The 25232-nt window shown below is 41.8% G+C and overlaps 1 protein-coding gene across 1 annotated transcript in view; it reads left to right on the top strand.

Moving 5' to 3' along the window:
• Window positions 1-25232, top strand: part of Aoah (acyloxyacyl hydrolase) — a 217269-nt gene that overhangs the window by 29897 nt on the left and 162140 nt on the right. The window contains exon 2 of the mRNA XM_021180609.3: window positions 914-1009. Coding sequence (XP_021036268.1) covers window positions 914-1009 — 96 coding nt within the window. The remainder of the gene's footprint in view (window positions 1-913; window positions 1010-25232) is intronic.

Below are 25232 nucleotides of genomic sequence, written 5' to 3'. Positions count from 1 at the left end.
ACAAAGAAGGAGTATCTTTTTTTAAGGAAGAGGATGCTTCAATCTCTCCATCAGTTTAATAGATTGGGGTAAGTAATAGAACCTTCTAGAAATGCGATCTAAGCAGCCCAGGGGACTCATACTTATCCTATGCTAAAGTAAGAGAAAGAATACATTCCTACTGTGCCCATGTTTTCTTCTAGACACTCGGCATATTTGGTTCATACTTACTAGTGCTAACTTTATGGCCTGGGGTGTTTCATGGGGTGTCATATTTCAAAGACACACTCAATTGCATTATCACTCCTATTCATCAGCACAGTTGCCCTCTAGAAAATGTGTTATTTCCTGCTTTATAAGGAAACCAAGGCTTAAAAATGGAAGATATTGAGTCTAAGGTTATAAATTCAGGACTCAATCCCAGGTCTTCTGAAAAATTTCCACTACTGTCCCAAAATTAAAAATCTGACTCTAGGTCACAGGCCAGGATTTTGTGGGCTAAGATAATAAAGACACTTACCTCAGAGGAACAAGTAGAGATCTGAGAAGTTAAAACCTATGTAGTATGCACAGCTTTCCTCCTCCTATCTCATGCAAACACATTTCTTTCTCTTAACTTCTTTCACATTGTTTTATATTAATTTCTCTGGAGGATAAGCAGATTAATTACTGCCCCTGGGTCACATAAATTACTGGTAGCCGAGCTACTCTGACAACCCCTGACTTTCTGAGACCCCAACGCATAGTCTTCTCATTACATTGCTCATTTCTCTGTAAATCCCAGTGTGTTTAGGTATGCAATAGACATTTAAAGGCAAAAGCAAGGGCAGTTCTGAGCCTCAGTTGATGTCCTCAAGCATCCAGTCTTCCTACTTTCTTTCCCTAGACCCTCCAGCTCCTGGTGAATGCTGACCTGTTCTTCTGCTCCCCGCAGGGTGTGTGGTACTGGTATCTGTGATTGAGCAACTGGCTGAAGTTCACAACTCTTCAGTCCAGGTGGCGATGGAGAGACTCTGCAGCTACCTGCCTGGTAAGTTTGCAAGAGCCCTGGTGCTGGGTCTGCTTGTCTCCTCCTCTGTGAATCACCAAGAGGGAGACTTCTGGAGAAGAACTGGATTGTGCTTTCCTTAGATTGCTATTTTTGTGGCACTTATAAAGACTGAAATAAAATGTCCACTCTAGGTAGTTTCTCTCTGACATTCTCTATCATGGCAGACATCATGGTGGCTATTTAGGGAGAAAATGTTAAACGGCCAATTATCATTAATGTATCACAATAATAATGATTTTCCCACCTGATGATAATTATCTTAAATATTAAGAAGTCAAAATAATAAACAGTTCTATGTTTGCTTATACTCACATTCACAGACTCACACAGTTCTACTAATACAGACACTAGGCTGAAAGGATTTCTGATCTCAAAACCCCAAATGGGAAGTTAACAGAGACACCCATTTCATCTCACCTGGATCTGAGTCAGCCATCTCATTCATCCTACAAAAACCAAGACACTGACAAATGCTTTTAGAAAGCTATACGTTTGTGTTTCGGACTGAGTAGAAAGAAAGCATTTACTCTATTTTCTGTATATGTAATACTTATGTATTTGAGAGCCAAATTTTCTTTCTCTTAGCAGAAACTAATTCATCAAGAAGGCTGACACTATTTTTTTTCTCTCTTAAATATGGTATTGAGCCTAATGGTGATTGTATCTTTGATTTATTTAGTACCCCATATCATTAGCAAAGTATCATTTTCTGAGAATAGTATTGTTCATAATGTGCACTTACAGGCTAGCATATTTAGAACTCAAAAGGAAAGGCTTAGCGAGAATAGCATATACAACGCCTGCTTACCATGTCCCGGATGGACCACTGTCTGTCCCAGTACTAATGTCTACCAGCTCCTAGGAGGAGGAATGAACTTAATGAGTATTGTTTTTTCAGGACTTAATATTTTCATATTCACTCATATGAATCTAACAGTAAGTTGTAGTTATTTTGTTAACAACTTTTAAAACCCTTTCTGCATAAAAGAAAGCAGATGTAGAATCCACATGAAGTGCATGCCTAGTGTTTCATTTTTGAAAGATAAGCTCCTGTATAAATCACCCAGGTCAAAAAGAAGAGAGAATTATAGCAGTCAGAAGTCCCATCCACGTGCTCCAGATAGTCGTGGCTCTTTTACTGACCTGCAAAAGAAAATATCTGAACTTTGTAATAATTGGTTTTTTTCATGTTTGCCCTCCTTTTACATTTCCGAGGTCTATTACAATCTACAGCCAAGCTTTTCATCTTTTCCTTTCTCATAAAATTTAGCTGTGAAATTTGTCTACAGCCTGGGATTTACTGACTTCATGTATGCCTGCAGTGTAACAGAACACGCTTGTTCTCAATTCTGCAGTTTCTCAGGCTTGGAACCTGGAACTCCAATTTGATTCCTTTGGAAAATATCTGATATTCTCTCTCTCTCTCTCTCTCTCTCTCTCTCTCTCTCTCTCTCTCTCTCTCTCTCTCTCTCTCTCTCTCCTCTCTCTCCATGTCCCTCCCCCCTCTCTCTCCCTCTCCCTCTGTCACCTCCCTCCTTCCCTCCTCTCTGCAATTCTAGTAGCTATTGATGCTTCGTGGTAAAATGTATCAACTTATTAAATGGTATATCATTGGATATTTCTTTATTTTTTTAAGATTTATTTATATTATGTATGTGAGTACAGACACACCAGAAGAACGCATCAGATCCCATTACAGATGGTTGTGAGCCACCATGTGGTTGCTGGGAATTGAACTCAAGACCTTCGGAAGAGCAGTCAGTGCTCTTAACTGCTGAGCCATTTCTCCAGCCCCAACCTTTGGATATTTCAACTGATCATATAATTGAACTACCTTTGACCTTATCACCTTATTTGAATATTTTCCTATAGTACCTAGTTCAATTTTAAAAATCGGGGTAAATTATTCTTTTTCTTTACTTAATAATTTTCAAGAGAGTACATTAGTTTTTTATTATCATCCCAAAGTAATCATTTTCTTTAAAATGCTATATGGAGTCATAATTTAAACATGCCTTGAAGATTTCAGTCAATTGCAACCATTATCCTATTGAAGCACAAATAACCCCTTCTTTGAACAGAATGTCAGAATCTCCTCTTCAATTTGACCATGAGCTCAAATAACCTTGAACAGCTTCTTCAGTAACTGGAATAGTCAGGTATTCGAGCCTTGTCTGAAACATTCCTAAAGCTTGAAATGAATTGTTTTTCTTAGGAATCTGGGTTTTTATTGTTGTGAAGGTGGTGGTGTTTTGTTTGTCTGTGGCAAGTCCTACATTATAACTAAAGCTGGGTATTTGGGGATCTTAATATACTGGATATTCAATTTTTGTAGGCCTATTCTATAGACAGAGCTAGAAAACACACATATACACACATGTACATACAACAAACACACACACATACACACCAAAAACTCCTTGGTATATGAGTTCTTTCCAAGAAACTCTTAATTACCAAAAAGCCTAGTGTGAGGCTGGAGAGATGGCTCCGCAGTTAAAAACACATGCTGCTCTTACAGTGGACCCAGACTGGGATCTCAGAACCCATATCAGGCAGCTCACAACCGTCTGTAACTCAAGTTTCAGGGACCCCAAGACCCTCTTCTGGCTTCCCTGAGCACCAGGCACACACATGGTGCACATACATACATTAAGGCAAAACACTCATACATATAAAATAAAAATAAGTAAGTACTTTTAAAATAAAAATAAATAAAAGGTTTAGTGTCAGTCAAGTCTTTTTCTTTCAGGTCAATGGCTATGCTTGCCAAGTGTTTCAAATGATGCTTTTCAGTTTGTTTTCTGTGAAGTTAGTGATGTAGGCAAAGAAGTGCTTCAGGGTTCATTATTGAATGTTCAAATTCTTGGGCATGTAGTGGTTTCAACTATATGTATTTTCTAATTGAAGGAAAGGCTTTTTATATTTTCAGTTTCTGTATTAGTTAGGGTTTTACTGCTGTGAACAGACACCATGACCAAGGCAAGTCTTATAAAAAACAACATTTAATTGGGGCTGGCTTACAGGTTCAGAGGTTCAGTCCATTATCTTCAAGGTGGGAGAATGGCAGTATCCAGGCAGGCATGGCGCAGGAGGAGCTGAGAGTTCTATGTCTTCATCCAAAGGCTGCTAGTGGAAGACTGACTTCCAGGCAACTAGGGTGAGGATCTTATACCCACACCCACAGTGACACACCCATTCCAACCAGGTCACACCTATTCCAACAAGGCCACACATTCAGATGGTGCCACTCCCTGGTCCAAGGATATACAAACCATCACATTCCACTCCCTGGTCCCCATAGACTTGTTCAAAAACATGAGTCTATGGGGGCCATACTTAAACATAGCATAATGCAAAATGCATTTAGTCCAACTTTCAAAGTCCTCATAGTCTATAGCAGTCACAACAATGTTAAAAGTACAAAGTTCAAGGTCTCTTCTGAGATTCATCCAACTTAATTAACTGTAATCTCCAAAGCAAGGCAGGAAACCAGCTGGGCAAACTCCAAACTCTGCATCTCCATGGCTGATGTCAAAGCAGTCTTCAGATCTCCACTCCTTTTTCATCTTTGTTGACTGCAACAAACTGCTTTCTCCTGGGCTGGTTCCACTCCCTGTTAGCAGCTTTCCTCAGCATGTGTCCCATGGCTCTGGCATCTTTAACATCTTTGAGTCTCCAAGGCAATTTCAATGTTACAGCTTCTTCTTTCAATGTCTGGGATTCCACTTGATCTTTTGGACTCCTCCTAAGGTCTGGCATCACTTCTCCATCTCTGTCCTCTGTAGCACTCTATGCTCAGGTTGATCCACTCCATTACGGCTGCTGTTCTTGGTGATCATCCCATGGTACTGACATCTCCAATACACCGGGGTGTTCCACTCCAACTAGGCTTCACCAATAGCCTCTCATAGGCTCTCTTCAAGGTGCCAAGCCTCAAATCCTTTGCATGACCCCTTCAATCCTGGGCCATCAACTACAGCTGAGGCTTCACCTTCTCCAATGGGCTTCCCTGGCCTCTCACAGTGCTAAGCCTCAGCTTCTCTCCATGATCCCTTCATTCCTTCACAAGCAGTACCACCTGAGTGACTCTTACACATTACCAAGTCCAGCCGCAGCATGAGGCACAACCTTGGTTATCTCTGGAACACAGCTTTTTGTGCTCCCAGAAAACAACTTCCAGAAGATTTCACCTCAACGATGCTGGTCAATTCTTTTTTTTTTTTTTTGATTTTTAATATTTTTATTACATATTTTCCTCAATTACATTTCCAATGCTATCCCAAAAGTCCCCCATAGTGCCCCCCACTTCCCTACCCACCCATTCCCATTCTTTTGGCCCTGGCATTCCCCTATATTGGGGCATATAAAGTTTGCAAGTCCAATGGGCCTCTCTTTCCAATGATGGCCAACTAGGCCATCTTTCCATACATATGCAGCTAGAGACAAGAGCTCCGGGGTTCTGGTTAGTACATCATGTTGTTCCAACAATAGGGTTGCAGATCCCTTTAGCTCCTTGGGTACTTTCTCTAGCTTCTCCATTGGGAGCCCTGTGATACATCCAATAGCTGACTGTGAACATCCACTCCTGTGTTTGCTAGGCCCCGGCATCGTCTCACAAGAGACAGCTATATTTGGGTCCTTTCAGCAAAATCTTGCTAGTGTATGCAATGGTGTCAGCGTTTAGAAGCTGATTATGGGACGGATCCCTGGATACAGCAGTCTCTAAATGGTCCATCCTTTCATCACAGCTACGAACTTTGTCTCTGTAACTCCTTCCCTGGGTGTTTTGTTCCCAATTCTAAGAAGGTGCACAGTGTCCACACTTTGGTCTTCATTCTTCTTGAGTTTCATGCGTTTATCAAATTGTATCTTATATCTTGGGTATCCTAAGTTTTGGGCTAATATCCACTTATCAATGAATACATATTGTGTGAGTTCTTTTGTGATTGTGTTACTTCACTCAAGATGATGCCCTCCAGGTCCATCCATTTGGCTAGGAATTTCATAAATTCATTCTTTTTAATAGCTGAGTAGTACTCCATTGTGTAAATGTACCATAATTTCTGTATCCATTCCTCTGTTGAGGGACATCTGGGTTCTTTCCAGCTTCTGGCTATTATAAATAGGGCTGCTATGAACATAGTGGAGCATGTGTCCTTTTTACCGGTTGGGACATCTTCTGGATATATGCCCAGGAGAGGTATTGCTGGATCCTCCGGTAGTACTATGTCCAATTTTCTGAGGAACCGCCAGACTGATTTCCAGAGTGGTTGTACAAGCTTGCAATCCCACCAACAATGGAGGAGTGTTCCTCTTTCTCCACATCCTCGCCAGCATCTGCTGTCACCTGAATTTTTGATCTTAGCCATTCTGACTGGTGTGAGGTGGAATCTCAGGGTTGTTTTGATTTGCATTTCCCTGATGATTAAGGATGTTGAACATTTTTTCAGGTGTTTCTCTGCCATTCGGTATTCTTCAGGTGAGAATTCTTTGTTCAGTTCTGAGCCCCATTTTTTAATGGGGTTATTTGACTTTCTGGAGTCCACCTTCTTGAGTTCTTTATATATATTGGATATTAGTCCCTTATCTGATTTAGGATAGGTGAAGATCCTTTCCCAATCTGTTGGTGGTTTTTTTGTCTTATTGATGGTGTCTTTAGCCTTGCAGAAGCTTTGTAGTTTCATGAGGTCCCACTTGTCAATTCTCGATCTTACAGCACAAGCCATTACTGTTCTATTCAGGAATTTTCCCCTGTGCCCATATCTTCAAGGCTTTTCCCCACTTTCTCCTCTATAAGTTTCAGTGTCTCTGGTTTTATGTGAAGTTCCTTGATCCACTTAGACTTGACCTTAGTACAAGGAGATAGGAATGGATCAATTCGCATTCTTCTACATGTTAACAACCAGTTGTGCCAGCACCATTTGTTGAAAATGCTGTCTTTCTTCCACTGGATGTTTTTAGCTCCCTTGTCGAAGATCAAGTGACCATAGGTGTGTGGGTTCATTTCTGGGTCTTCAATTCTATTCCATTGGTCTATTTGTCTGTCACTATACCAGTACCATGCAGTTTTTATCACAATTGCTCTGTAGTAGAGCTTTAGGTCCGGCATGGTGATTCCACCAGAGGTTCTTTTATCCTTGAGAAGAGTTTTTGCTATCCTAGGTTTTTTGTTATTCCAGATGAATTTGTAGATTGCACTTTCTAATTCGTTGAAGAATTGATTTGGAATTTTGATGGGGATTGCATTGAATCTGTAGATTGCTTTTGGCAAGATAGCCATTTTTACAATGTTGATCCTGCCAATCCATGAGCATGGGAGATCTTTCCATCTTCTGAGATCTTCTATAATTTCTTTCTTCAGAGACTTGAAGTTTTTATTATACAGATCTTTCACTTCCTTAGTTAGAGTCACGCCAAGATATTTTATATTATTTGTGACTATTGAGAAGGGTGTTGTTTCCCTAATTTCTTTCTCAGCCTGTTTATTCTTTGTGTAGAGAAAGGCCATTGATTTGTTTGAGTTAATTTTATATCCAGCTACTTCACCGAAGCTGTTTATCAGGCTTAGGAGTTCTCTGGTGGAATTTTTAGGGTCACTTATATATACTATCATATCATCTGCAAAAAGTGATATTTTGACTTCATCTTTTCCAATTTGTATCCCTTTGATCTCCTTTTGTTGTCGAATTGCTCTGGCTAGGACTTCAAGTACAATGTTGAATAGGTATGGAGAAAGTGGACAGCCTTGTCTAGTCCCTGATTTTAGAGGGATTGCTTCAAGCTTCTGACCATTTACTTTGATGTTGGCTACTGGTTTGCTGTAGATTGCTTTTATCATGTTTAGGTATGGGCCTTGAATTCCTGATCTTTCCAAGACTTTTATCATGAATGGGTGTTGGATCTTGTCACATGCTTTTTCCGAATCTAACGAGATGACCATGTGGTTTTTGTCTTTGAGTTTGTTTATATACTGGATTACGTTGATGGATTTCCGTATATTGAACCATCCCTGCATCCCTGGGATGAAACCTACTTGGTCAGGATGGATGATTGTTTTGATGTGTTCTTGGATTCGGTTAGCAAGAACTTTATTGAGGATTTTTGCATCAATATTCATAAGGGATATTGGTCTGAAGTTTTCTATCTTTGTTGGGTCTTTTTGTGGTTTAGGTATCAGAGTAATTGTGGCTTCATAGAATGAGTTGGGTAGAGTACCTTCTGTTTCTATTTTGTGGAATAGTTTGTGAAGAACTGGGATTAGATCTTCTTTGAAGGTCTGATAGAACTCTGCACTAAACCCATCTGGTCCTGGGCTTTTTTTAGTTGGGAGACTATTAATGACTGCTTCTATTTCTTTGGGGGATATAGGGCTGTTTAGATCATTAACCTGATCTTGATTCAACTTTGGTACCTGGTATCTGTCTAGGAACTTCTCCATTTCATCCAGGTTCTCCAGTTTTGTTGAGTATAGCCTTTGGTAGAAGGATCTGATGGTGTTTTGGATGTCTTCAGGATCTGTTGTTATGTCTCCTTTTTCATTTCTGATTTTGTTAATTAGGATGCTTTCCCTGTGCCCTCTAGTGAGTCTGGCTAAGGGTTTATCTATCTTGTTGATTTTCTCAAAGAACCAGCTCCTTGATTGGTTGATTCTTTGAATAGTTTTTCTTGTTTCCACTTGGTTGATTTCACCCCTGAGTTTGATTATTTCCTGCCGTCTACTCCTCTTGGGTGAATTTGCTTCCTTTTGTTCTAGTGCTTTTAGGTGTGTTGTCAAGCTGCTAATGTGTGCTCTCTCTAGTTTCCTTTTGGAGGCACTCAGAGCTATGAGTTTTCCTCTTAGAAATGCTTTCATTGCGTCCCATAAGTTTGGGTATGTTGTGGCTTCATTTTCATTGAACTCTAAAAAGTCCTTAATTTCTTTCTTTATTCCTTCCTTGACCAAGGTATCATTGAGAAGAGTGTTGTTCAGTTTCCACGTGAAGGTTGGCTTTCTATTATTTATTTTGTTATTGAAGATCAGCCTTAGTCCATGGTGATCTGATAGGATGCATGGGACAATTTCAATATTTTTATATCTGTTGAGGCCTGCTTTGTGACCAATTATGTGGTCAATTTTGGAGAAGGTACCATGAGGTGCTGAGAAGAAGGTATATCCTTTTGTTTTAGGATAGAATGTTCTGTAGATATCTGCCAGATCCATTTGATTCATAATTTCTCTTAGTTTCACTGTGTCCCTGTTTAGTTTCTGTTTCCATGATCTGTCCATTGGTGAAAGTGGTGTGTTGAAGTCTCCCACTATTATTGTATGAGGTGCAATGTGTGCTTTGAGATTTACTAAAGTTTCTTTAATGAATGTGGCTGCCTTTGTATTTGGAGCATAGATATTCAGGATTGATAGTTCCTCTTGGAGGATTTTACCTTTGATGAGTATGAAGTGTCCCTCCCTGTCTTTTTTAATGACTTTGGGTTGGAAGTCAATCTTATCAGATATTAGAATGGCTACTCCAGCTTGTTTCTTCATGCCATTTGCTTGGAAAATTGTTTTCCAGCCTTTCATTCTGAGGTAGTGTCTATCCTTTTCTCTGAGATGAGTTTCCTGTAAGCAGCAAAATGTTGGATCTTGTTTGTGTAGCCAGTTTGTTAGTCTATGTCTTTTTATCGGGGAGTTGAGTCCATTGATATTAAGAGATATTAAGGAAAAGTAATTGTTGTTTCCTGTTATTTTTGTTGTTAAAGTTGGCATTCTGTTCTTGTGGCTGTCTTCTTTTAGGTTTGTTGAGGGATTACCTTCTTGTTGTTTCTAGGGCGTGGTTCCTGTCCTTGTATTGGTTTTTTTCTGTTATTATCCTTTGAAGGGCTGGATTCGTGGAGAGATAATGTGTGAATTTGGCTTTGTCGTGGAATACTTTGGTTTCTCCATCTATGTTAATTGAGAGTTTGGCTGGGTATAGTAGCTTGGGCTGGAATTTGTGTTCTTTTAGTGTCTATATAACATCTGTCCAGGATCTTCTAGCTTTCATAGTCTCTGGTGAAAAATCTGGTGTAATTCTGATAGGCTTGCCTTTATATGTTACTTGGCCTTTTTCTCTTACTGCTTTTAGTATTCTATCTTTATTTAGTGCATTTGTTGTTCTGATTATTATGTGTCAGGAGGTATTTCTTTTCTGGTCCAGCCTATTTGGAGTTCTGTAGGCTTCTTGTATGTTCATGGGCATCTCTTTCTTTAGATTTGGGAAGTTTTCTTCTATAATTTTGTTGAAGATGTTTGCTGGTCCTTTGAGTTGAAAATCTTCATTCTCATCCACTCCTATTATCCGTAGGTTTGGTCTTCTCATTGTGTCCTGTATTTCCTGGATGTTTTGAGTTAGGATCTTTTTGCATTTTCCATTTTCCTTGATTGTTGTGCCCATGTTCTCTATGGAATCTTCTGCACCTGAGATTCTCTCTTCCATCTCTTGTATTCTGTTGCTGATGCTTGCATCTATGGTTCCAGATTTCTTTCCTAGGGTTTCTATCTCCAGTGTTGCCTCATTTTGGGTTTTCTTTATTGTGTCTACTTCCCTTTTTAGGTCTAGTATGGTTTTGTTCATTTCCATCATCTGTTTGGATGTGTTTTCCTGTTTTTCTGTAAGGACTTCTACCTGTTTGATTATGTTATCCTGTTTTTCTTTAAGGATTTGTAACTCTTTAGCATTGTTCTCCTGCAATTCTTTAAGGGATTTTTGTGCTTCCTCTTTATTGTCTTCTGCCTGTTTAGCAGTGTTCTCCTGTATTTCTTTAAGTGTGTTATTAAAGTCCTTCTTGAAGTCCTCTATCATCATCAGGAGATATGCTTTTAAATCCGTGTCTAGCTTTTCCGGTGTGTTGGGGTGCCCTGGACTGGGCGAAGTGGGGGTGCTGGGTTCTGATGATGGTGAGTGGTCTTGGTTTCTGTTAGTAAGATTATTACGTTTACCTTTCGCCATCTGGTAATCTCTGGGGTTAGTTGTTATCGTTGTCACTGTTTAAAGATTGGAGCAGAAGCTGTGTTCCACTCACCAGCAGTCTCTAAATCCTGCGGCGGGGGTCGTGGGTAGCTGACGGTACTCCGGTGCTGGTCCAGCCGGAAGAGGCCTGTGGTCCTACTCAGGCCGGTTTTCTGCTTCCCTAACTAATGCAGTCTCTGGTCCCGCGTGCAATTGGATTGGAGCAGAAGCTGTGTTCCACTCTCCAGAAGTCTTAAGATCCTGTGGCGGGTGTTGTGGGTAGCTGGTGAGTGTCAGCCGACCCTGCGCCCCAGCTGCCCCGGTGCTTTTCTGACCGGAAGAGGGTTGTGGCCCTATGTAGGCCAGATTTCTCTCTCCCCAACCAGAGCAGTCTCAGGTCCCGCGTGATTGGACTGGAGCAGAAGCTGTGTTCCACTCACCAGCAGTCTCAAAATCCTGTGGCGGGGGTCGTGGGTAGCTGGCGGGTGTCAGGCAACCCTGCGCTCCCGCTACCCCGGCGCTGATCCGGCCGGATGAGGCCTGTGGCCCTACTCAGGCTGGTTTCTGCTTCCCTAACTAATGCAGTCTCAGGTCCCGCGCAATTGGATTGGAGCAGAAGCTGTGCTCCACTCACCAGAAATCTTAAGATCCTGTGGCGGGTGTTATGGGTAGCTGGCGAGTGTCAGCCGACCCTGCGCCCCAGCTGCCCCGGTGCTTTTCTGACCGGAAGACACTGGTCTCTTCTTAATCACCGCTAATTCCTTAGCTCCAGCTAACCAGCATCAATTTTCCCAGTAGTTCCTTCCATTCTTAACTCTAGAGCCAGAGGCACATGGCTGAAGCTGCCAAGTTCTGCTGCTTACAGTAACTAGAACATGATTCCCTTGTATTATTACATTATCACTAGCTTTATGTTTTCTAAATCCTTCACTGCCTAAGCTTGGCTATCCTGGTTCTTGCTCTGTAGATTGAGCTTGAATGTAGAGATCAGCATGCTTGTCTCATGGGATTAAAGGTGTGTACCACCATGCCTGGATCTAATTTAGCTGGGTAGGATCTTGCCCCAAGGTCCCACTCCCTTAATCTTTATCTCCTAGAACACAAGATTTTGCTCCATTTCACTTCCTGGTACTCCTTTAATACTCAAACCATATATTTTATATTTTTCCTTTCTAAGCTTGCTATGCTTGTTCAAACTTTTCTTCATAAGACTTAACCAGAGAACAAAGTCTCTGCTTGGCTTTTTTGAAACTTCTTTTGTCAATGCAATTAATCCAAGTCTCTTCACCTTAGCCTCAAGCAAACTTTTCAGACAAGGGCAAAAAGTAGCCACATTCTTCACCAAAATACCACAAAACCAGTCCTTATGCCACATTCTGAAATTCTTCTCCTTTGAAATCTCTTGGGCCAGGTCAACACAGTTCAAATCACTCCCAGCAACAAAATCTTCCATATTCCTACTAGGATGACCCATTAAGCCCCATTTAAAGCATTCCACTGCTTTCCAAATCCAAAGTCCCAAAATCCACATTCTTTCAAATAAAAGCATGGTCAGGCCTATCACAGCAATACCCCACTCCCAGTACCAACTTCTGTATTAGTTAGGGTTTTACTGCTGTGAACAGACACCATGACCAAGGCAAGTCTTATAAAAAACAACATTTAATTGGGGCTGGCTTACAGGTTCAGAGGTTCAGTCCATTATCTTCAAGGTGGGAGAATGGCAGTATCCAGGCAGGCATGGCGCAGGAGGAGCTGAGAGTTCTATGTCTTCATCCAAAGGCTGCTAGTGGAAGACTGACTTCCAGGCAACTAGGGTGAGGATCTTATACCCACACCCACAGTGACACACCCATTCCAACCAGGTCACACCTATTCCAACAAGGCCACACCTTCAGATGGTGCCACTCCCTGGTCCAAGGATATACAAACCATCACATTTTCCTTGGTTTGGGTTTCTTCAGGGATTTCCTTTTATCTGTGTATTGATTCTTCCATTGCCTGTCTGATACTTTACCTCGCACTTGAATCCCTTGCCATCTCTGTGTATGGGTGTGTGTTGAGTGCTAGTGTGCATGAGTCCCAGGAAGCCATGCACACTAGCCAAGTATTCTCACTGAACTGTAACACCTGCCTTGATGTCATAACATTAAATCTCTTCCTTCTTCATCCTTATTTCTCTGAAGACCATGGCTGAGGAAACTAATAAGGGGGGCATAGGGGAAGAAGGGGGAAGGAAGGAGCCCGTGTCCGGCCAGAGTTCCTCCTATGCCCTGGGCTGGTGGACATGGGAGGGCTGCCAGTTGCTTCCACTCAGCCCTGGGTGGACAACTAAGCCACTGACTCCACTCGACGGGGAGTGGGAGTGGACAAGGGGCAGCCCCTGATGCCAGGATCCCTGGGGTGACACCCTCTGCCCTGGGGTTATGGGAGAGAGGGCAGAGGGAGAGAGGTTCCCACACAGGAGAGAGTCCTTAGTCTGGACCTTGACTGGAGCACAGGGAGCCCTTCCATCAGGAGATTAGAAACGGCTTGTTATGAGAAAGCCTATCCCATCATCCAAGTGCAGCAGGCCTTGATGAACAGAGACAGTCTATGGTTTTAGAGCTTTAGTGTAGAAAGGCAGGGGGAAAGAGAGAATGTAAGAGAGAGAGAGAGAGAGCGGCCATGGCCAAGAGGAGAGAAAGGGGGAAAGGAGAGAGAGAGAAGAAAGGCTAGAGTAAGAGGTTAGAGAGAGAGAACGAGGAAACTGAGTGAGAGGAGAGAGGAGAGGAGAGTGAGGTGGGGCCAAGTAGCCCCTCTTATGATGGGCTGTTTTCTTTACTGTTGCTAGGTAACTAGGAGAAGTCTAGCCTGAAGGTCAGAAGCTCGGGGCATTGTGTATGTGACTACTAACTACGCTTCTCCTGTGGGGGCTGTGGGGGCAGTAACTTCAACAGGAGCCTTGAGTCCAGGAGACAAGAGGGAATGCCTACCATGTCATGTAGGTGAATTATCACCACTCCAGGGTTCAGACCTCAGCTTGACTGGAGACCAGACTGTTTGTGTATAGCCCAATGCCCCACACATGTTAATTTTATTTGTTCTGTGTTCATTATAGTTTAAATTTAATTTCTTTTATAATTTTTATTCCTCCCTGGTTTCTTTTATCCCTTATTGGAGACTTGGATTTCTTCCCTTCTTTCGTGTCTTATATCATTTTATTAATGACTTCTCTCATTTTGAACTGTTTTAATCTCTTCTTTGGCAAGATTTCTGGCATGCCTTTACTATCTGTAGGAATGTTATTCTTTTTTTCTTATAATAGCTTTGTATGGGAGTTGACCTAGATACATTTCTGTTGCTTAATTTTGTGAAATCAGTCTTCAAAAGCTCTTAGAAAGAGGCAGAATGGCGTTTCTGAATGCTCAGAGCGCCATCTCTGTTGCTTCTTGCTCAGAACTCTGCATCTTTCCCTTGGCCACTTCCACCAGGAGCATCCTTCAACACTATTTTTAAGCTGCTCAGCAGTTTCCACTGATTGTGGGCCCTGCTCACAAGGGATCTGGGAGTCCAGTTCAAAGTGCTTATGAGTATCACATTACTCTAAGTCCCTAATCCTGACCTTAAGCACTGTGGCTAAATTCCTTCTGAGCTCAGATGCCATCTTCTGGTTGGATTACTCAGCACCTAGCACTTCTGGTCTCTCCTTGGGAGCATATTCAGAGAGGTCATCTTTACATAACACTATGTTATGTTCATGGGGGTTCCTAATTTTGTTTTAACTGTTTTCTGTGTTAACTGCTACCCAAGTACTGTGTGTGTGTGTGTGTGTGTGTGTGTGTGTGTGTGTGTGTGTGTGTTTGGGGGGGGGGTTGTCAGGGCTCAGAGAGATTTCAAAGCTCCACTGCTTCCGTCATCACCTTTCCAATATTCTCCCTTGTGAAGTTTTCAATTTCACACCAATAATTAGGCATCACTTTGCAACATTCTGTTTTTAAGATCTGTACTCATTAAGACAATGCCTCACTTGTTCCTATAGCCATGTCTTTGATGTATACCCCTATTATTGAGCATTCAGAGTCTGCCCAAAGTCTTACTTCTGTAGTTTGGAGATGGTTTAAATGTGTCCCCCATAGAATCTTGTACTAGAGGCTTGGTTTCCAGTGTGGTGGCCCATTATATGTCACAGCCAAATACAGGCGATCAGCCATGGGCATCACCCTGAGAAGTGCTGATATTACAGAGAGAACTAGCACCTAAAACCAAGTAGTTAGAAAAAAGAACAGCTGTATTAGGCATTTTTGCACAAACTTGAGGTATCGGCTATTTGGAAGGCTGAGGTCATTGAACCCACGAGTTAGTTCTAAAGTATCTTGGGCACTATGTTGAAAAACTGCTGCAAAATAAAAAGCAAGTAGAAGCCAGTGAGATGGTTCAGTGGGTAAAGGTGCTTGCCACACAAGCCTGACAACCTAGTTGTACCCCTAGAACTCACATGTGCCCCCTCATGTCATGCACCCACATGAACACACACACAGATACAGAAACAACAATAACAACTCTTTAAAAGGCAAGTTCTAGTCTGTCTGTATGGGTGCTGATTCCCTTCTGTTATGTTGTGTTGCAGAAAAGAGACAGAAATGAACAGATGAGGCCACCCCATCTTAACCTTCTGCTTCCAAAGAGAGAGCTGGGTAAAGCTGTCTCTCCACGAAATATACACCACCAGGGGTTGGGTAGAGTGACACACTTCACATCTCTGGGTTAAAAAGGGAAACATTGCTACCATTTTCCAAAGGAGGAATTTTCAGGGATTCAGTCATCACTAATCCTACCCACCCACTTGCTGTTTCCATGTAGCAGGTCTCAATGTCACATGGAACCATTTGCATTGAGCTTGACTTTTCTTTTTCTAGAAAAAGCTCTGTTGTCCAAAGGTAAGAGAGTGGAAGCCTAGTGAAGGGAAAGCCTGCCTGTGCCAGGAAGAAGAAAAGCAGTACAGGGTTTGGGGGGTTGTGTTTCCTCCTCAACAGGAAAAACTCCAGTGAATAAAAAAGGGCTTTGGAGTTCATTTTGATCTTATTAGAAAATGTTGGACTTTTAGATGGAAACCAGGCACTCTTGTTCAGTTTAAACAGTTGTACTACTTGATAGATTTAAAGGCAGGCTGGACATTTTATTCTGATTTAGTGACTATGAAAAACCTGTATAGAATAACTACATGAATTTTACAGAATAATGAAGAAACTGTCTCCTTGCTAAATATTTCTCCTAGAAAACATAACAGGTCCAGCTCATAGTGTCTCCTTGGGTCTAATAATCCAGATGCAGGAGGAGCAGGTGAAGACAATATTATGCACATAAACACACATTCATTTAAAAAATAATTTCTAAGCATCCTTTGTCCTCTAAAGCTAAACAAACACAAAATTCTGGCCTTAGTGGTCATAACACAAGAGCCATGTGCTAGAGAATAATCTCTGTGTAGATCACATTGTCCTTTCAATGTCTGAGAAGACCTGTGCTTTCAAATTGTGCAATGTGTTTCTGACCTTCGCTTCCACCTGAGGTTTTACCTATGATTTGAATGAAAAAAAGAAAAGAAAAAGGAAACATAATTGGTGGTGAGTTTCAGCACTAGATGAATGGTTTTGTTTTCAGTATCAGACAGTGGAGGATGCTTTAGGCAAATGCTGTCAAGTGTGTGTGTGTGTGTGTGTGTGTGTGTGTGTGTGTGTGTGTGTGTGTGTGTTTACTGGGACCCAAGACCAGGATCTTGTACGTGCCAGGCAAATTTTTCTATCATTGAGCTTCATTCCTAGCTCTGAAGATAAGATCTAGAGCTGAACCTTTACTATTGGATCATGCTTGTGAGCGAGGAGATAGGAAAATATTCTACAGATCTAGAGGATGAAGACTTAGAAGAATCCATCAATAACAGAAAAAAACAAAAAACCCAAAACAACAACAACAACAACAACAAAAACCATGGCCATTCCAAAGTCAAAGAAGGGTTTTCAAAAATCACCTGGCAGTCACTATGCACTAGGAAATATATGTGTATTTGTATCTCAGAGTTCTGGAGGTCCAGAGTTCAAGTAGATGAGCCAAGTGTGATGCTTCCTGCTGTGTCATCCCATAACATGACATTAATCCATTCACAGCATCAAGAACCTCTTATTAGGCCCCAGAGCCCAATGCTGTGGCATGAGGACTAACTTCTTGACACAGGGACTTCAGGGACACATTAGAACCACAGTTGATTCCTATCAAAATTCCTATGGCAGTCACCACTTGGGTCGCAGTGACAGTTGGGGTGCCATCTAGTTGTAGTTTCCTGGGTAAATCTATCTCTTGCCCAGAGGTTTTACTTGTTTCTGCTTCTCATTCTCACATGCTGAGCTTCTAATTTAGCTCTGGGAGCATCCTCTCTTTTCCCACATCCAGCACTGCTCCAGGGGCCTCCCGAGTTAGCAGAATCATAGAATCCAGTTGAAGAAAGAGATTGCAGAAGTGCCTGCTCCAAATGAGAACCCTGCAGCCATTTTCTGTGAGTGGAGCAACACAATCACAGAAACACACTCATAGTGCTTCTCATCAGACCAAAGGGAGATGGATTTCCTCTGCCTCTTAGTCAGTAATGCAAGTTAATCAAAGAACACACTAATGTCATTTTTTAAATTGCTCTGCTCCAGGCTAAGCTACTTCAACATTAGCATTATTTTAAACATTTCCAAGCTGCCTCTCCCCTCACTTAATTACGAACTTCTCTTAAAAACATTCCTTATGTCATATGATGCTACAGTAAAAACAACCAAACACCATGACCACATTTTCCTTCTTTTTTTCTTTTGTGAGACAGTTTCTTTATGTAACCCTAGGTATTTTAGAATTATCTATGTAGACCAAGCTGGGCTCAAGTTCATAGAGACCCATCTGTCCCAGCCTCCTGAGCACTAGGATTAGAGGTGTGTTCCTCCATGACTGGCATGGTCACATTGTCAGATTAAGAAGGCAAAGTCTGTGGAGGGGAGGCATTTTACCCAAGTCTGAGGTTAGGAAGCTGGTGCTAGAATCCAAGTTTCTTGAGTTCAGTGACATCACAACATCAGATCCCCTCCACAGTAGTCACCTTCAAATGAAGCTGTATGGAAGGGAGGACAGTGAATTTTTACCACTATATTGAGATAAAGTTCACATGCAGTACAAGTCATTGATTAAACCCGTAATCACAGTGGCTTTCTATATGTTCAGAGTTATAATCCACCACCATGATTTCAGAACATTTTCATTACACCAGTGACTTAGTTAATGTCCTATTGCTGTCAAGAGATACCATGATGAAGGCAACACTTATAAAAGACAATGTTTATTTGGGAGCTTGCTTACAATTTCAGAGGTTTAGTCCAGCCCAGCAGACATGGCACTGGTAGATGGCTGTGCACTTTACATGCTGATCTAGAGGCAGGAGGCAGAGAGAGCCAGAGCCAGCCAGAGAGAGAGAGAGAGAGAGAGAGAGAGAGAGAGAGAGAGAGAGAGAGAGAGAGAGAGAGAAACTGGACCTGTCATGAACTTTTGAAACCTAAAAGCTCACCCTCAGTGACACTTCCTGAAACAAAGCCAGACCAACTCCAGCCTGACCACACTTCCTCATCCTTCTAATCCTTCTCAGTTAGTTCCCTGGGACTAACCATTCAAATGTATAAGCCTATGGGGCCATTCTCATTCAAACCACCATAAACCATACATGCCCACCTTGCCCAGCACCTAAAATCCACTCATCCACTTCCTGTCTTTTATATTTATTTGTTATAGATCTTTTGTATAAATTGAACCATATAATGTTTGCTCTCTTGTGATCCTTGTCTTTTGCCTAACACAGTGGTTTCTGTCACTTTGCATAACTTTAAATATGTTTTTAGAGTTACATTCATGTCACATGCATCAGAGCTGAATAGTATTCTAGTGTATAGACATCAACATTTTGGTTATCAGCCTGTTAGCTCTTGAGTACATAAGGAAGTGGGAAAAAATGCTACTTCAATGTTTGAACATGTATTCTGGTTTCCATATAGGAGTAGAGTTTTTGGATCCTAACAAAACTTTTCTAACTCTATGCTAAATAATTTGAGGAACTATGAGGTTAGTCACTAAAGTGTCTACACCATTTTACATTCCACTACTTTATGGTACTTTTCATTTTGATTCATTTTCAACACTTATTATTACTTTGTATTGCAGCACATGGTAGGTATGAGCTGCATCTCTCTTGAGTTTAGATAAAAGCAAGCATCTTTAAGAAAGCACCTATTCAGATGCTTTCCATGCTTTTAATTGTACTATTTATCTTTATTATTAAGTTTTATTAAATGTTAGTCTAGAAACTTCCATCCCATTTATAGCTAGCTAACTTACTTCTTCTTGATCATGCATAAACTGTTCATTAAACAAAGCTATCTTCTAAATACAGCAAAACAAAGCATGTCCACTTATTAGTTTCCAAGTATATAGATCTGATATGGCTAAATGTAGACCCTAGAAGGTCTTGAGGATTACCAAACCTCTATAAATAACACTTGTCATAGCATTGGCAACAATAAGGATAAGAGAACTTCATCTTTCCCAGACAAATTTTACTATCAACCAACATTGGGATCCATTCATATTTCTGCAAACCCATTTTTCTGAGTATTTTTAAAGCCTTCTGATGTATTTTACTTCAACAAGAGGGTGGAGTCAAGGAACTTTTGCCCTTTGCTGGACTTTTAAGATTGTTTGGTCTTGGACTCCAGGACAAGGGACTATGGTGCATATTTTACATATCAAAGCAGATCTCACTTCCAGGTCTTCCCAGCATCCCTCAGTCCCTATCTGAAATACCCTGAACTATCCATCCCAGAAATGAGCTGAGCTGCTAGAGTCCATTCTATATGAACTTACGGCCTAATGTACAAAAAAGAAATAAAGGACCAGCACTAAAAAAATAATGTAGTTGCTGTCTTCTAAGAATAAAGGGGCTAGGATCATAAAATGCTGATTCATGGATAAACAAAAGAGAACCTGGGGTGGGTGATTGAATTAATATGTATATAAAAGACTGGGCTTTGGTCTGCAAGAGCTGAGCTATCCAGAGGGAACTGCTTAGAAAGCTGTCTGGAGCAGAAAGCAGTTTCAAGCAGAGAGCTGCCTCCGGCAGAGAGCTGCCTCCGGCAGAGAGCTGCCTCAGGCAGAGAGCTGTCTTGAACAGAGACCTATCTGGAAAGCCATCTCAAGCTGAACACAGGCTGTCAGCTTGTACCCATGATGGACTCTGAGTCATTCTTTCACTGTTCCCAAACACCTCTTCCTCAGAAACCTTTCCAAGCTGAGGCTGGTTCTTAGCAGAAGAGGCTTGTCACATAGACCCAGGGTCATTGAAGAAGCTCTCAAGGACAGAATCTTCCCTTCCTCCAGGTACAGAGAGGGAAATGGCTTTACAAATGGACATTTCTTTTGTAACTCTTGCAAACAGATCTGGAGGGCAAGGCAAAGTTTCTGAAGGCAATGAAGAAGTATGCAGTTTGGCAGAACAGAGATGAGAATTGATACAGGCTGAGCTGCCAAAGAATTTCTGCTGTGAGAAGCAATTAATCAAAGCACTAGGGCTAGTTAAATGAGTTGATCATTGCCTAGGGAGTGAAATCTCTGAAGAGTCCTGTGAAGGTTTGAATAGATATGGCCCCCATCGACTCCTGCATTTGAATGTTTGGCCCATAGAGAATGGCACTATTAGAAAGTGTGGCCTTGTTGGAGGAGGTGTGGCCTTGTTAGAGGAAATATGCCACTGTAGGGGTAGGTTTTGGGGTCTTATATGCTCAAGCTATGCCAAATGTGACACACAGTCTCTTGCTTTGTGGGATCATGAAAGGCAGTTTGTGCTCTGGTCAAGCGACCCAGTAGAAAATTCCATAAGGGACAGAACAGTGAGTCACGTTCCCAGACACAGGCTCCTGATACCACGAGTCCTCAACTCCATAATCCTGTGACTATCAGTCATGTGGGCAATGTCCCAAGCTCCTGGTATTCTGGCTAGATTCCACCTCCACAGTTAATCTGGCAATAGCAAAGTATAAAAGGTACTGCTTGGCCCTTCCTCTCTCTCTCAAGCTCTTGCTCTCTATCTTGTCTCTCACCTCTCGCCTCCTCTCTCCCCTCTCTTCCCGCCTCTCTTCACATGACCATGGATGGCTTCCACTTCCCTACTCTTCTCCCTCTCTCTGCCTTTCTACAATAAACATCTTAAAACCACAGACCGTCTAACTCATCGAGATCTGCCTACTGGAGCAATAGAGAAGGCATCCCTCTTACAGGCCTCCTGCCAGGTGGGCTGCGCTCCAGTCATGGCCCCCAGTCAACCCAAGCCTGGGCTAGCCAAAGACTCTCACCCGCATGAGAACCAGCCAGCACCCTTTCTCCCCCTGCCCCCTTTTCCCTTCGGCCCGGGGATGACCAAGCTGCCCCTGGGACCCTCACTTTGTTCTCAGCTCTTCCACGGTGTCCAGCAAAGTGCTGTGATGCCCAAGAGCTAGAACCTGTCATCTCTGGCCTCTGTGAGGCCCAAAGACATGGGACTGCTCCATCTCCACGCCCCACGGACTGAGGTTCCATGGCTTACCAGAGCCAGACTCTACCCATGCAGCCGCCTGCTCAGATCCCCAGATCTCTGGTGGGATCTGGGTCCCCCCGCCCTTTTTATTTCCCGGACGACAGGCACCCCACACTGATTATGGATCAAAAACTCTTAGCTTTTTCAGCATCTTGTCTACCTATACACTGCCATGCTTCCCAGCATGATGATAACCTCTGTAAGTGTAGTCCAGCCCCAATTAAATGCTTTTCTTTGTAAGAGTTGCCATGATCATGGTGTCTCTTCACAGGAATAAAACCCTAACCAAGACAAGTCTTTGGGAAATTCTTGAGTCTTTTATGAGGTACCTAGAGGTAAACAATTTTATTTGGATTAAAGTAGCCCCATAGCAGCTACTTTGATTCCAAGGTAAATCTCTATTTGCAGTCTTAGAGTTGCAGAAATTATTTCTAGATTCCTTACATCAAGATGAACTTCTGTGTTCGGTTTACCCAAGACCTAGAGTTGTAGACTCCTTCAGTCTAAAAGAACCCGTGATTATCTCCCTCCTTTCTTTTCTATCTAATTATCAAATGTCAGTTCTTACAAACCCAATTCAGTTTCTGCCTGAACTGGTTAGATACCATATACTTCAAGGTCATGTGATCTTTCGCAGTTCTGATGAACCTTCAACATGGGCTCAATGGACAAAGAAAGTTTAATTTACTTATTAGAGTAGGATCACGTTCAAACACATTTTGAATTTTTAAAATATTGTTCAAACAAATCAGCCCAAAGCATGAATTCATGAAGTTTCAGAATCCCAGAGAGAACTTACCCCTGAGGCAGCAAACAAAAAGCACATAACAGCCTCAGGTACCTGTGCCTAATTACTGGGTATTCCTTGAGTCATGAAGCTCTGCTATGGATCCCACTGGCTGAAGAAAATTTATAGGAAACATCTATACAGAGGAAAATACTTGATACCTGTAAATAGTTTCCTTGAGCAATTATCTACAAAACAGATTAAAGTAAAAGCAAACAGGTAACAATTCACGAATCAGCATCCAGAACTAAAGCTAGTTCAGAGGCACTCATCTAGTACCAAGATCTGACAGCATTTACCAAGGGTGGAAGGAATCAAGATGAAGAAACAATTCATTGGTTAATTGGTCATGGTGTTTCCCATGTTTAACTGAGGCTCAGCTATTGTACTTAGTTCCATGATGATTTGGTCTAATGATGTTTGGAGTAGGAGTCTAGTCATATCAATTGATTTCCATAAGTTTTATTTGTCAGTTGTCTATTTTATACTTCTTGTTCTCTTGGTGTCATATTTGAGGAAATCCTGCCTAAAACAAAAGACACAAACATTTTTTAAAATTTTTTTATTAGGTATTTTCTGTATTTACATTTCAAATGTTATCCCCTTTCCTAGTTTCCCCTCCGAAAATCCCCTATCCCCTAGCCCCTCCCCCTGCTCCCCCATCCACCCACTCCCATTCCTGGTCCTGGCATTCCCCTATACTGGGGCATAGAGCCTTCACAGGACCAAGGACCTCTCCTCCCATTGATGACAGACTAGGCCATCCTCTCCTACATATATAGCTAGAGCCACAAGTTCCACCATGTGTTTTCTTTGGTTGGTGGTATCGTTCCAAGGAGCTCTGAGGGTACTGGTTAGTTCATATTCATTTTCCTTCTATGGGGCTTCAGACCCCTTCAGCTCCCTGGGTACATTTTTTGGCTCCTTCATAGGGGACCATGTGCTCTGTCCAATGGATGACTGTGAGCATCCACTTCTGTAGTTGCCAGGCACTGGCAGAGCCTCACAGGAGACAGCTATGTCAGGCTCCTGTCAGCAGGCTCTTGTTGACATCTGCCAAGTGTTGGGGTTTGGTGATTGTATATGGGATGGATCCCCAGGTGGGGAAGTCTCTGGATGGTCGTTCCCTTAGGCTCTACTCTGAACTTTGTCTCTGTAATTCCTTCCATGGGTATTTTGTTCCCCATTCTAAGAAAAAAAACAAAGTATCCACACTTTGGTCTTCCTTCTTTTTGAGTTTCATGTGTTTTGTAAATTGTATCTTGGGTATTCTAAGTTTCTGGGCTAATATCCACTTATCAGTGAGTGCATATCATGTGTGTTCTTTTGTGATTAGGTTACCTCATTCAGGATAATATCCCCCAGATCCATCCATTTGCCTAAGAATTTCATAAATTCATTGTTTTTAATAGCTGAGTAGTACTCCATTTTGTAAATATACCATATTTTCTGTACCCATTCTTCTTGAGGGACATCTGGGTTCTTTCAAGCTTCTGGCTATTATAAATAAGGCTGCTAGGAACATAGTGGAGCATGTGTCCGTATTACAAGTTGGAACATCTTCTGGGTATATGCCCAGGAGACTTATTGCTAGATTCTCCGGAAGTACTATGTCCAATTTTCTGAGGAAGCGCCAAACTGATTTCCAGAGTGGTTGTACAAGCTTGCAATCCCACCAACAACGGAGGAGTGTTCCTCTTTCTCTATATCCTTGCCAGCATCTGCTGCCACCTGAATTTTTGATCTTAGCCATTCTGACTGGTGTGAGGTAGAATCTCAGGGTTGTTTTGATTTGCATTTCCCTGATGATTAAGGATGTTGAACATTTTTTCAGGTGCTTCTCAGCCATTTGGTATTCCTCAGTTGAGAATTCTTTGTTTAGCTCTGTACCCCATTTTTAATAGGGTTATTTGATTTTCTGGAGTCCAACTTCTTGAGTTCTTTATATATATATATATATATTGGATATTAATTCCCTATCTGATTTAGGATTGGTAAAGATCCTTTCCCAATCTCTTGGTGGGCTTTTTTGTCTTATTGACGGTGTCTTTTGTCTTACAGAAGCTTTGCAACTTTATGAGGTCCCATTTGTTGATTCTTGATCTTACAGCACAAGCCATTGCTGTTCTGTTCAGGATTTTTTCCCCTGTGCCCATATCTTCGAGGCTTTTCCCCACTTTCTCCTCTATACGTTTTAGTGTCTCTGGCTTTATGTGGAGTTCCTTGTTCCACTTAGATTTGACCTTAGTACAAGGAGATTCGCATTCTTCTACATGATAACAACCAGTTGTGCCAGCACCATTTGTTGAAAATGCTGTCTTTCTTCCACTGGATGGTTTTAGCTCCCTTGTCAAAGATCAAGTGACAATAGGTGTGTGGGTTAATTTCTGGGTCTTTTTTTTTTTTTTTTTGGTTTTTAGAGACAGGGTTTCTCTGTATAGCCCTGGCTGTCCCTGGCCTCGAACTCAGAAATCCACCTGCCTCTGCCTCCCGAATGCTGGGATTAATGGCGTGCACCACCACGCCTGACTGTTCATTTCGGGGTCTTAAATTGTATTCCATTGATCTACCTGTCTGTCACTGTACCATTACCATGCAGTTTTTATCACAATTGCTCTGTAGTACAGCTTGAGGTCAGGCATGGTGATTCTGCCAGAGGTTCTTTTATTGTTGAGAAGAGTTTTTGCTATCTTAGGTTTTTTGTTTTTCCAGATAAATTTTTCAAATTGCCCTTTCTAATGCTGTGAAAAATTGAGTTGGAATTTTGATGGGGATGCATTGAATCTGTAGATTGCTTTCGGCAAGAGCACCATTGTGAGT

Source organism: Mus caroli, unplaced genomic scaffold, assembly GCF_978045245.1.
Source record: "Mus caroli unplaced genomic scaffold, Mus_caroli_1 scaffold_15, whole genome shotgun sequence".
NCBI classification, from domain to species: domain Eukaryota; kingdom Metazoa; phylum Chordata; class Mammalia; order Rodentia; family Muridae; genus Mus; species Mus caroli.
Note: the sequence above shows the minus strand (reverse complement) of the source record. Positions and strands in the feature narration are given on the sequence as shown.